The sequence below is a fragment of the Vidua chalybeata genome, chromosome 1 (assembly GCF_026979565.1).
Source record: "Vidua chalybeata isolate OUT-0048 chromosome 1, bVidCha1 merged haplotype, whole genome shotgun sequence".
NCBI classification, from domain to species: Eukaryota; Metazoa; Chordata; class Aves; order Passeriformes; family Viduidae; genus Vidua; species Vidua chalybeata.
Window position 1 is genome coordinate 97,005,859 of NC_071530.1, and position 13,315 is coordinate 97,019,173.

The 13,315-nt window shown below is 37.5% G+C and overlaps 1 protein-coding gene across 1 annotated transcript in view; it reads left to right on the forward strand.

Moving 5' to 3' along the window:
- Positions 1-6,506: 6,506 nt before the first annotated feature.
- Positions 6,507-13,315, forward strand: part of RTTN (rotatin) — an 81,415-nt gene continuing 74,606 nt past the window's right edge. Inside the window, exons 1-6 of the mRNA XM_053960073.1 lie at positions 6,507-6,577; positions 7,184-7,371; positions 8,596-8,791; positions 10,479-10,568; positions 11,725-11,803; positions 12,989-13,103. Coding sequence (XP_053816048.1) covers positions 6,547-6,577; positions 7,184-7,371; positions 8,596-8,791; positions 10,479-10,568; positions 11,725-11,803; positions 12,989-13,103 — 699 coding nt within the window. The 5' untranslated portion in view covers positions 6,507-6,546. The remainder of the gene's footprint in view (positions 6,578-7,183; positions 7,372-8,595; positions 8,792-10,478; positions 10,569-11,724; positions 11,804-12,988; positions 13,104-13,315) is intronic.

Here is a 13,315-nt window from a genome sequence, read left to right on the forward strand (position 1 = left end):
CACTACAATAGTTGCTTCAGTAATTTCTGCCTGATGTGAATCTACAGTGTTCAAAGCATACAAGCCCCATGTATGGAGAGAAGGCCACCTCTCTTTTGAGTGATGGGAACCATGATTTTGAGAAATGTGGTAGATTCTTGAAAAGCCAAGAATCCTGGTTGGAAACAGAATCTCATTTCCTCTTGCTTTGGCACCATTTTTGGCTATTTATTAGTTCTAAAGGAATTAGTTCTCTCACATTGGAGAAATGTGAGGCACCAAACACTGCACTCTTTTTCTTCTGAAGTTAAACTCACAAAATAATGGCCAAGCTTGTGAAAATGACTAGGTGGCTGTGATGTGTAGGGTAATTACATGAGTTTGCAAAACTCACTTTTTGAAGTAAATAGAGAGTATTACTTAGCTTGCGGATACTATTATTGCTAATTAAGTGATAACATTCAAAACTATATTGAGCTTTACTAATGTCATTCAAAGTTTTTACAAGTCCATACATTAATGATACAAATTTACTATTCCATTAGTATTTTAAGAAATTATTTCCTGTTTTGACTGAGTCTTGGTAATTTAATTACAGTTATATCAGAATAAAAACAAAATGTCATAATGTGGGCTAAAATGTGAATAGCTTCCAAATCAAAAAACTTATTACTTAAATGTTTTTATCCTTTGCAATTATGTACAGCATTAGTATTAGTACAAAAGAGTAACCTCCATGAAAATTTTACAGTTCTCAAGAATATACTGTTTCCCAGAACAATAGAGCATCTTCAGATGTTTAATATTATCCAAGCAATAAACAACAGAAACAGGTCCCTTTAGAATAAACTGTCTTTATGAAGCAAGTGCAGTAAACCATGTGGTAAATTACATAAAAGTAGTAGAGAAGTGCCCTGATACAAACTAAAATGCTAGATGTTTTAATAACATCAAAGATTTTATCAGTGGTTTATTAATTTTAAATGACATAACCATAAACTTGTACATAAAAAGGAAAATATATGTGGCAATTATGTGCCCTGAGCCAAAACTCCTGTGCAATGCACTGTGCCCTCAAGTGAAGCAAAACAGTTACGTACATTAGGCATTGCATTGCCAGCTCTTTCTGTGAAGTGGCTGCAGATTCAATTCACGGCCATTTAATCCAGCCTTTTCATTTCGGGGAAAAAAAAAAAAAAAAACAACAAACCCAAAACATGCCAATGTTCAGTTTAATTTTGCTTTATATTTCTGAGGGAAGAAGATTTTTACTACCTGTGAAAATGTAATTAAAAAATCAGATGAGAGTAAGAAATGCCTTTCCAGGAGGCACTGATCTTTTGGTTCCCAGGTGATGACCACAGCCACTGCTGGGGGAGAGCTGCTTTCCCCTGTCCGAGTGCCCCATCCTGCCTAGAGACCAAAACCCCTGTATTGTAAATGTAGGTGAACCCGGTGGGAAGAAATGATGATGCTTGACTCCAGTTTAGAAGGCTGAATATTTTTAAAGGACATATTAAAACTACAAACTTACTTTTCTAACTACCATATCTAACTAACTCACAACTTGTGACCCTCTTGCAAGAGTCCAGCTACAGGTGGATTTAATTGGCCATTAGGCTCAAACAATCCTCACCAGAATCCAATCAAGCAATCACCCCAGGTAAACAATTCTCCAAACACATTCAACGTAGGAAAAACAAGGAGCAGAAATAGAAATTGTTTTCTCTGTCTTCTCCCTGTGCTCCTCTATAAAAAAATCCTGAGAGAGAGAAGAATGTGCCTGCCACACCCCTGCCTTGGTGGGTTAGTGGGCACATCCCTGCCTCTGTTTCCCGGGTCTATGGTCCTGTTCTCCATTAATTTGCCTAACGTGTTGTTTTGGGCTTTACTGGTATTGTCTGCATCAACAACCTCCTCTGCTAACAAATTCTGGAAGTTCATCACCTGTGAAAATGTGTTTTTATAGGTTTTAAACAAACATAATGGATATGGATTTTCACACTTAGGTTTCTTGAAGGCCTTTTGCTTTGCAGTTCATGGTAGACATTTATATTGATATTGACTGACTCACCAAGCACAATAATCTATATGAAAATAAATTACCTAGCTATTATTTAGATGCAACTGTTTTTTCTGTACCACTCTATAAGTCAATTGCATATCTGCATATGCAATTTTGCAGAAGAGATAGATCCAGTTAAATGGAAAATTAAATAGGAAAACAGAGAAATTAGAAAGTCTCACTAGGGAAGACAATATAAACAATAAATTAATAGTATCATAAATGAGCTTCCAAATTTGGATCTGCTATGCTGCAAATACAAACATTTGTAAGATATTTCAGTTTGGTATTTTGTACCTGATTTAGAAGCAGTAAAATCCAGGAATTCACATTAAAGTACTTTTTGAGATCATGTCATAAACTTTAAGATAATGCAATAATTATATGCTATTCCTGGCTGCAGAAAGCATACACACACACAAAAAGAGGGTTTATACATGCGTCTTCACTGGCATTAAAAGAAAACCTTTACAAAACTGCTATCATCCTACTGATTTAGAATACTAATTTCAGGGACTTGGTAGTCAGTTAAAGCAATAAACACACAGCTGCTTGTATATGTCCAGGTTGTCTTTACTGTGCATGTGCAATAGGTCCACTACAGCCTGCATATATAGATAATGAATAGTTGTGGTTTTGTTTGTTTGTGGTTTTTTGTTGTTGTTGTTTTGGGTTTTTTGTTTGTTTTTTTTTAATTTCAGATTTTTTTTCTTAGATTTACTGATGTATTTTTTTACCAATAATAGCTAGTGCACAGAAAAGGATAAGAAAGCTTGGGGTAAGAGCAAGCAAGGTAGGCCTTCAGGGAAGGAAATGATACTTTTAAATGGACTCTGAAACAAACTGAGAGGCAGATTGAGAAAAGATTAACATACAAGGATAATTTTCTTATGTGGGGAAGATCTCAACTCTCTTGTCCATTTCTACCCCCTTCCATTCCCAATACTCTGATCTCTTTGCTTTCTCTCCTTCCTTTTGGCAATCTTCTTTCAGCTGGCACATCACAAGGTTAATTTTAAATATAGCAGTCAGTGATGTTTGGGCATCATAGTCCCAATTTGGTGTTCCTATCAGAGAGGAACTGGGAATTTATGGGGTTTTTTGCATCTGACATGCCCTGATGTTTCTTTGTCCAGTTGCTGCTCCTCGAGATAGGTGAAAAATCAGACAGCAGGAAATTCCCAGAGAATTGGAAGCTGCAAGAGTTAAGCTCAGAAGTACAATAAAGATATTATCACTAATGGTATCATGTCTCTGTCAGATAGAGTCTTTGATATGCTGATCTTCAGAGAACCTTTGGAATGTTAAAGGACAGAAGTCAGAGCAGTAAAGAAGGAAAAATATGTTATGAATAGACAGCTTTGAAAAAAGGATGCAGAGATAATAAGACTTCATCCTGTAATGAATGAGTCACAGAAATAATAAATAAAAAGAAAACCAAAAACTTCTTGAAAAAAACTCAGAAAAAGTTTTTCAAGCTCCTCTCTCTGTATGACATTTGATATAAGGGAAATTTAAAATTACAGCGCATCTTATATTGAAAGTGCTAAGAGATGGCTTTTGTACAAGAACCTCTACAAAACTGTGAGAATTACAAAACCATCTTCATTTGTGCACATGCAGTTACATGCTAAAATGTCATGCATATAGACGTACAGCAATATCCACTGCTTGTCCACCTTTCATCAGTTTATTGGGATGGAACCCATCTAACACAGAGGATATAAAAAAGAAAAAAAAAGTTATTTGAATTATAGAAACCAAGCTTGTGAGGAGTCAGGAGTAGGCAGCTCTTTGATGTTCATCTTATGCAGAGTGCAGTAAGGAAGGAACAAGGGACAATGTAAATGAGATCAGTGACTAATTTTCCCAGTGGTGGAACTCCTACACATTTTAACTGCAGATCAGTAAGAATATACTTGGAAGAAGAGATACTCATGTTAAATAATGCCAATGGAGAGGAAAAAGTCCAACTGGCTTCAGAAGCAGTCACGGGAATATACAAGCTAAAGGGAACAAGCAGGTAAGAGGGAAAGCAGAGCTGCTAGTGTGAGTCCAAAACAGGAGATGCAGACCCAGAGGGAGTCAGTGCTCCCAGTAATGAGAGACTAATCTTCCCCTATTTAGGTTGTCTTATAATGCCAGCAATAATTACTGAGCACATCCACCACTTCTTTTCATTTTAATATCCAATAAACTTTTCCCTCTCTCTCTCTCTGTATGTGTGTTACAATTTCATGGACCTATATGCTTTTCCCTTAATATGTCACTCTTCTATTTGTAAAAATTAAAATATTTACATTGAATACCAATCTTGAGCCATGATAGCATAAAATGTATTGCACCAGCTGATACAGCAGGCCCCTGGATCAGTTTTGGATAAACAATCATCTCTTTTCTTGTCTAAAACAAGAGCAGCAAAACTGAAGCTGCTTTTCAAGGTTAGGAATATTTCTTAAAGTTTAACCTAATTAGGCCTTCAATTAAGAAAGTCTGATCAAAATGGCCACAATTACAGTACAGGAGTATATTGGCAATGGAGAGTGTATGTGTCTCCTCTATGAAACACTTTTGTAGCCACCAACACCAGCACTGAAGACAGTGTAAGAAAACTGTTGTTCAATGTAGATTGACCATTTTTAAAGAGGTGAGAAGTACTTGGATTTAACACTCCCATAGAGGTGAATGATGTAGCTCTTCCTCATGAAGAAATGTTTTTATTTTGGGAAATGCCTGCTTCCTTAATTCCTTTTCCTTGCTGTAGAAATGAGATACAAATCCATTTTATTATTATCACATGGGGTCACATAAACTTCCTACCAGTCCTGTTTGGGGGAATGTGAGTAGCCCAATGTGCATCTGGTTAGAGCTCTTCATATTTCATTGAACAAGCGTATCACGCACAACTGAAAGGAATTTTTACTTAGTAAGTGATGCTTCTCATGTAATTGTTTTTGATAGATCCATGTGAGTTCAGCCTCCTGGGCTAAACAAACCCCTGTTGCAGCAATCACAGAACATTTATAATTAGCTTAATAAAGTCCCTTTGTTATATTGTTCTACAGATAGAAATACTGTCCTGCAAAATGACAGACGGTTTTGAGTTGCAATTAAGAATTTAGCAAAATCTTGATAGAGCAGACGGAGGATGCTAATATGAATCTACTGTGAGAGAGTACACAGTGATGGCAACCACACCGAGAAACAATTAGCCATAAACTGAGAGGGCAGTGACATACATCTTTTGGAAAGCATTTGCATGTGCTGCATTGCACTTTTGCATTTTTGCTGTGTGGTGATAAAAATGTAGTTTCTCGTGCAATACATGGTGTAACTCCCCCCTCCCCCCAGGACTATTATAAGGCCATCTTCTTTTGTGAACCTACAGTTATGTGCAAAAAATTCATGAGCATATACACACACAATGTCTATAATTTATCCAGCTATCATCACTTTATTTTTTCCAATTATGATGACAAGCACAAATTTTCAAAAATAAGATCAGCCCTCAGATCAGATGAGCAACAATGTACCATCCATCTTTAGTACGTGCTTAAGAAATTCCTTTGTGAAATGGCCTTGCATTATAGACAAATCAATGTAGTCCTAGAGTCTAGGTTACATAAAAAAGAAACCCAAACCCTCTAATGATTCACCTCATACTTCACCCCCTCATCGCTTTGCTTTACGCGAGTCAGCAAGAGCTATTTCCAGAGTGCTGGCAGACACATCAGTGACACCAGCAAACACTCCATTATCACTCTAAATGTAAATTGTAAAATAGAACAATGGTTTGGGTTGGAAAGGACCTTAAATATCATCCAGTTCCAACCCCACTGCCATGGGCAGGGCACCCTCTACTAGAAGAGGTTCCTCAAAACCCCATGAACAGCCTGTCCTTGAACACTTCCACAGATGGGACATCCACATCATCTCTGGGCAACCTGTTCCAGTGTCTCACCACCCTCACAGTAAAGAATTCCTTCCTTACATTTAATCTAAACCCACCATCTTTCAGTTTTAAGTCATTCTCCCTTTTCCGGTCACTACACGCGCTTGTAAAAAGTCCCTCGCTATCTTTCTAGTAGTCTCCCTTCAGTACTGGGATGAATAAATCACCCCCTGGCGTAGCTTAAGTAGTATCCTCTCATCCTGTCCCTGGTTAGCTGCCTGAGAGGAGAGGCCAGCCCCACCTAGCTACACGCCTCGGAGGAAGGGGCAGACACTGGAAGCTTTAGTTCCCTCTGTCGCTTCCCCACCGCCATCCCGGCCCGTGGAGCCCGGCCCGCGCGGCGGGGCTCATGGGAACTGTAGTTCTCTGTTCTCCCGCCGGCGGGCCGCGGCGCGATGAGGGTTCCCGGCGTGCTTCGCGCGCAGCGCCGGGCGGCGGGCTCGGGGCGGAAGCGGGCGGACTACATTTCCCGAGGTGCTCCGCGGGCGCGCCCAGCCGGGCGGGCGGCGGGTCGGCGCGGCGGTTGAATGCGGGCGGGCGGAGCGGCGCGATGGAGCTGTCGGCGCTCGTCAGGAAGCTCGGTAATGGCTCCTCTCCCTCCCGGCCCCGCCGCCTGCGGGGCTGTGGGCAGCGGCAGCGTGCGGCCCGACGATGTTCTGCGGGAGCCCGGCCGCTCCTGCCTGGCCTCCGCCGCCCCTCGCCGCTCTTCTACCTGCTGCTTTTCCACTCCGCTCCCCGCGGCAGGCGTGGAGGGGGCGGCGGCACTCCCCTAGCGGGACATGCTTCCGTAAGGAAATGCCAAAGGCTTCCCCTGCAAACACGGTGCCTTTCGATGCAGTGGGCTTGGGTAATTTTTTTTTCGATTGGTGTGTGCAAGGCAGCTTTCCGTACCCACAACATACTCTGGTAGAGGTTCCGGTACCACGTTAAATCAGCAGAGGCGCATTTGGCACCGGACTATGTCAGTATATCTTATAATGTCTCACCGCTTTATAATCATGTAAACACACTTGATGAGGTTGTCGCTGGTGAGTGCTAATCGTATTCGACTTCCTGGTAAGCATAATACTGGCAATTTATAAGCCGGCTTTTTTTCACTGCATCTCTGGCAGCATTCTGTTTCTCCAAAGAAGAAAAAAAAGTTCTGTTCTATTTTATGGGTTTCTTAATCACTTTTTTTTGGGCAGGTCATGAGCTGACAGAGATAAGAGAGCGATCTATGAAGACTATTCTATTTAAACTTGACCACAACTTGATTTCCTATGCTGATCTGGTCCACGAAAAAGCACTTTTTTGTAACCTTTTGGAGTGGTTCAATTTCCCAGACGTACCAATAAAAGAGGAAGTGTTAAATTTTGTGAACAGTTTGATCAAGGTATGACATATTAACATTCATTTATTTTTAAACTGTATGTTTTTAGAATGCTGAAGCTAAATAAAGCTGGATATGTATCTCCATGTAACGAGATTTTTAGAGCGTTTACAAAGACAGGAATAATAAAGCCACTGTGTGTAGACCAAAGTTAAAACAATTTCAGCGACTTCAAATGGGTCAGAGATAGCTGAGAAAAAATATTTTTTTCTGCGTTTCTGCTTTAGTTTCTCAGCTTCTTCAGTTTCTCATCTAGTGCTTCATTTTTAACTTGGATCATGATTTGCAGCTAAGCATTTGCATTGTTCCTGGAAAGTAAAGATTTGAACATTGTTGCAACTAATTGAGAAAATATTACAGGAACTTCAGATAGCTCAGATTTTTACATTCTTATGTTTTAATCACTAAACTCCAATTATGCAGAGTTAAAAAACAAGGCATCCTTGATACTGACAGATGGATGTCATGGTTTAACCCCAGTCAGCAGCCAAGCCCCACATAGCCATTTGCTCACACCCTACCAGTGGCACTGGGGAGAGAATGGGATTGGTAAAAGGGAGAAGACTCGTGGGTTGAGACAAAGGTGGTTTCATAGGAAAAGCAAAAGCTGCATGTACAAGCAAAGCATAAAAAGAGGTTAATTCACCACTTCTCATGGCCAGGCAGGTATTCAGTCATCTCTAGGAGCGCATGGCACCCTCACACATAATAGTGACTTGAGAAGACAAATACCATCACTCCAAATGTCCCCCCTTCCTCTTCATTTCACCCCCTTTATAGACTGAGCATGCTGTTGGAACTAGATGGTCTTTAAGGCTGCTTCCAACCCAGGCCTTTTTGTGATTCTGTGGTATGGAATATCCTTCTGGTCAGTTGGGGTCACCTGTCCTGGCTGTGTCTCCTCCCAAACTCCCCTGTACTCCCAGATCCCTTGCCAGGACAGCAGAAGAGCCTTTGGTTCTGTGTAAGCCCTGCTTACCAGTAACAAAAATAACTCTTTATCATCAACCTCGTGTTCAGCACAAGTCCAAAACACATCCCTGTGCCAGCCACTGGGAAGAAAATGAACTCTACCTCAACACAATGGTCTAAACGAATAAAGGCAAAATATCACTTAAAAATTTCAGTTCTTTTCTTTCTTCTCCCTGCTGTTCTTTATTTTCTTCTCCCCTCCAGTGACCTTAAGACTATTCAAACTAACTTTGGCGGTTATTTGTCTTAATGTAGCATCCACCTGCTGCCCAGAAAATGATTGGAATTGGTGCAGTGGAATTCTTCTCTCAGCTTCGCTCCGACGTGGATCCAAATTTGCAGGCCATAATTGATGGGATTGTGGATAGACTGTTCTTCCTTTCTTCTGAACTCCCTTCTAGTTCTTCAGTACGTTATCAAGCTCAGTCTCAGCCTTCAGTAGTTCAACCAGGTAAATTACCTGTTTTGAACTGTTATTTATTTTATATTAAAATAAAGCAAATGAAAAGCCTATGAGAAGCTGATGTTTTCTGGCATAGTAAGTGAATTATTCCTGAGAGGTCAGGGAAGTGTGTGCTAATCAGATTCTGCCAGAGACAGTGTGACCTTAGCTAAATCACCTGGTGGCATTCCTGTAATGGAATGCCATATCCATTTCTTCAGTGTATAATATCTGTTTTCTGTAATGTACAAAGAGCATGACACAACTTTCAAGGACAGCTTTATGGCAGCAACTGTGTAGCAACTTCAAATAAATTGTAATTTAGCCAGTATGCTTTCCTGCTGTTCTTTGTATAGTAGGCTCTAGCTTGGAAAGCAATTGAAATCCTATAAGGAAAAAAAAGAAAAAGAAAAAAACAGTAGTTGATCCTAATAGAATGATTTTTGAAGCTACAGTAGCTGTATGCTCTATGTACTTAGTATTGGATAAGCATTTTTCATAGAAGAATTCATAAACTTTCTTTAAAATGTCACATTATGTGTGAAGTGCTATTGCTTGCATCTGTTACCTAGCTCATTATCTCTCTGTTACAATGATTTACATTTCCTCCTAGATGTAGTCTAACCCATTTGGTTTTTCTCTTCTGCCTAAAAAATTTTGGAACAGAGTTTGGAGGAGAAAATTATGTATCATATTACATTACCTCCTGCTTATTGTGGGAAAGACAGTGCTGTTACACAGTGCATATAGCAGTAATGACCACACCTCTGTCGCTCATACTGTGCAGTCACAGAGATAAAAGTAATTTTGGGTGGTTTCTGCCACCTCTCTAATGCTTGGAGATTTAGTTCTCTAGAAGTATGTGCCTGGTGATTAATTTTTAATATTTTTTCCTTCCTATGCCCACACAGGGGTGGATTTTTGCTTAATGTTTATACTATATGGAGAATAGTCTTCCACATCTGCATTCTTAAATTATGTCTTTCTGAAACTACTCAGTTGAAGTTATTTATACTGTAAATTGTATGCATGTGTGGATGGAATAATCCTAATGCTTCTAAGCAGGAGTGTTGTATTTTTATTTCTGTTTCAACTTCAGTTACTGGAAAAAATTAATGTAAACTAGTAACCTGGCATTATCTAGTTTGATCCTTTGAAGCAAATATTATGGTCTGGAGAGATTGCTTTTAGTGTTAACATTTCTTGTGTATTTTTTAATACAGTTTGCATATGAATGACATGGGGCAAAATACATTTATGCAGGAGGGCAACTTTCTAGGTGACCTAAGAAGACAGCAATTTGGTAGGAAAAGGTTTCAAGTAATTAATTTAAAAAGTTAATTTTGTTACTACAGAGGTAGATTAAAGGAAAATAATTTATTTGGCTGCCAGTCCTCCATCAGGCAATACATTTTGTGTAATTGTTTTTGCTATTGTTTGTACGGTATGCTAGTTAGTGTAAAAAATGGAGAAAAATGCATCCTTTACAGTTGCGAATATGATTATAAAAAAATAAACATTGACACACTCTTTTTACTTCATTTTTCTGATCATCTGAGACTATTTTAGCCTATTAAGGAAACCGATTTAAAACTCAAGGGCAAGAGAGAGGTAGTTAAGGAAAAGCATGAAAATAAATAGAGCATTTTTTTGTGCATGTGCATTTTTTAAACTTACCCCTTTTTTTTCTTTTTAGTTCTGCCTCAAGAGGAATTATTCACTGGATATTTTTGTTCAAATAGAAGTCATCTGCCGCAGTTAGAAATATCTCCCAAAAGAACAGTTGGTATGTCTAGTTATAAAGGAATATGTTAATTACAGAAAGAGCTTAGAGTTGTAATTTAGATGGAATTCCATTACAAATGTGGATAGCAAAACTGGCTCTTATTTTGTTATTCTGTGGAATCTGACAGCACAGAAGCTACAATTATAATGCTAATAAAAATGACATTAATCTTAATAGATATTTCCCTTTTCTAGTATGTAGTGTAGTTCTTTGGAATATCTAAAGTACATTAGAAAGTGCTGCAATTTAAAAAATCATTTAAATTGCCACTGTTCTCCAGATGATCTGTGTTTTGTAATCAGAAGTGGCTTAAAAGATTAAGTACCTTTTATTTCAACAAAACTGAGTCTGAAGTACCTTTCTACTTCTTAGAAAACTGGTGTAGGTGCGAGGGGAATCTTTGCTTTGTATTTAAATGAAAACTAGTGTTATGCTTTGATTTTTTTTTTTTTTGTCAAATGGTGTGAAGTGTTTCACTGACAACCACAGATCAATAATAATTTGGCAAATTTTTGCCTGTACCAGTATAACAATAGCAGTTCACAGAATAGTGTCTTACTTAAAATACAGTATGGTGCTGAGATCTAGATTTTAAAATATGACTTTGCCATTACTGTAGGTGAATCACCAGTTGAGTTTTTAGTAATGTATCAACTGTCTTAGGAATTGCACAATAATTATTACAAACTTTTAAGTTAGAAATGGCTTTAAAGTTATTTTCATGGCAAGGTTATTATGTGTCATAATTTTTTAAGAACAATAATTTCTACTGCTTGAAGAGTAAAACCATGAGGTAAATTTTCAATTTTTAGAGATCATGCTATTGGATAAAATATTCTTTAGTAGCAGATAAAAATTATAATTTGATTGAAAGCATGATATAAGAGATTAAGTATTCTTCCACCAATGCTGTGTTTGTTATTTGGTAAAGCTTTCTTCAATAAACCTCTTTCATTTGGATTTGGTATCACCTTAATGATGTTGTGGTATTTCTGAAAACACTAAAAGCATTTGAGTTTGTGCAAGCCTATATTTACTGAAAGATATTTCTGTATAAGATAGTATATTGTTTGTAAGTTTTTTACTTTACCTTGGATGTATACAATATAATATTTCTATAAATTATATTTCAAGACATCCGCTCTTTTTTTTGCAGTGAAATGCTTGAAATTTTCCACCTTTCCTTGGCTAACTCTGACTTCAACAGATAGACATGTTCTTTCATCAAATGAAAGGTGCAGTAATAGAAATATTGCAATATCCTTGTAGTTTTTCTTTTTCGAGAATAGTGGCTGTAAATTTCTTTCCTGTCTTTCTTTCATGAGGTTGTTCTTGTAAATAACCCAATGAGCTAGCTTTATAAATGAACTGGGCTAAAGCTGGGCACTGTCACTCTCTATTTTTTGTGTTTAAATCAGAGTGTCTTTGGGTCTTTTGTTCATGACACTTCAGTCTGTATTTTGAATTTCTTAAATGGATCAAGGATTTGTTTCAGCTAATAAATAAAAGCTGAATAAAAGCTGAAATAAAATCATTATTTACTTTACCCCCATAATCAGTTGGTAGGAAAATCCCTACTTTCAGTAGTAGCTTTAGGCCAATAAGTTTATGTACCAGGCCTTATCCAGGCATTGAGTCATTCCAATTGTCTTTCTGCAGGTACTTTTTTTTTTCTTTTCTTTAATTTAGAAAAGGTGTTTGAAGTGCCCCAAGGGAGAGTTCTCTAGTAGTTGGGATTCCTTATGAGTTGTCACAGAGCTTTGATAGATTTCTAGCATAGTGGTTTTTTTTGTTTTTGGTTTTTTTGTTTGTTTGTTTTTTTTGTGGTTTTTTTTTTTTTTTTTTTTTTTTTGTGGTTTTTTTTTTTTTTTTCCTTTTGAAAGATCTCTGAAGCTGGAGAACCTGTTTAATATTTAATTTCCTTTATGCCAGAATATAAAAGTGGACATATTTGATTTTTTACGTGGTTTCAGAAACAGTGGTTTCTGAATTCCTTTTATGGACTTTCCTACTTATGTAATGCAAGTGCTTTTAAGTTGTACCTGAACCTTAGTAATGAAAGAAAGTTTCTTAATGATATGAGATTACTTGCTATATACCACTGAGATAATCACTAGCTTAACAGGGAATTTCCAGTAGTTCTTATTTTAATTTCAAATTCAGAATCAATAAAGTTATTTCTCTTTTTCTAACCAAATTTTACTTGTGGGAATTGAGTTTGTTCTTTATTGTATATAGGATTAATATAGCTAAGGAATAATTTAACTGAAAAAATGATATGCCAGTAGAATTAAGAGATTTTTTTTTCTTTAGATTCTTCAGTGTTGTGATTATAACTTTCTTGTAAAGACTTGTTCAGGCTAATAATTACTGATTGATTTTCTTTTCGTTTTAATACATATTTAAATATGAACTTGTAGCTCTTTGAGAAGTAACAACCAAAGTTTAATTTGGAGTACATGTGAGCTTCTTCAGGATGTGATTATGCAAGATTTTCCTGCAGAGATCTTCCTTCAAAGGCCAAAGATTGTACAGGCAAGAATTCACATAAAACTTAAAGTTTTTATTGGTATAAGCTTTGCCGAGAATGAATTGATGCAAATGATTCAATTTGTTTTTAAACAAAATAGTTAAACAGAAGTACCTTCATGCTAACTCCAGGTGCATAGGAAAGGGGATATTGTCTATGTATTACGGTTTGAAAGTTTTTTGCTTGTAACAATGTATATTGCTAATCACTAAGCATT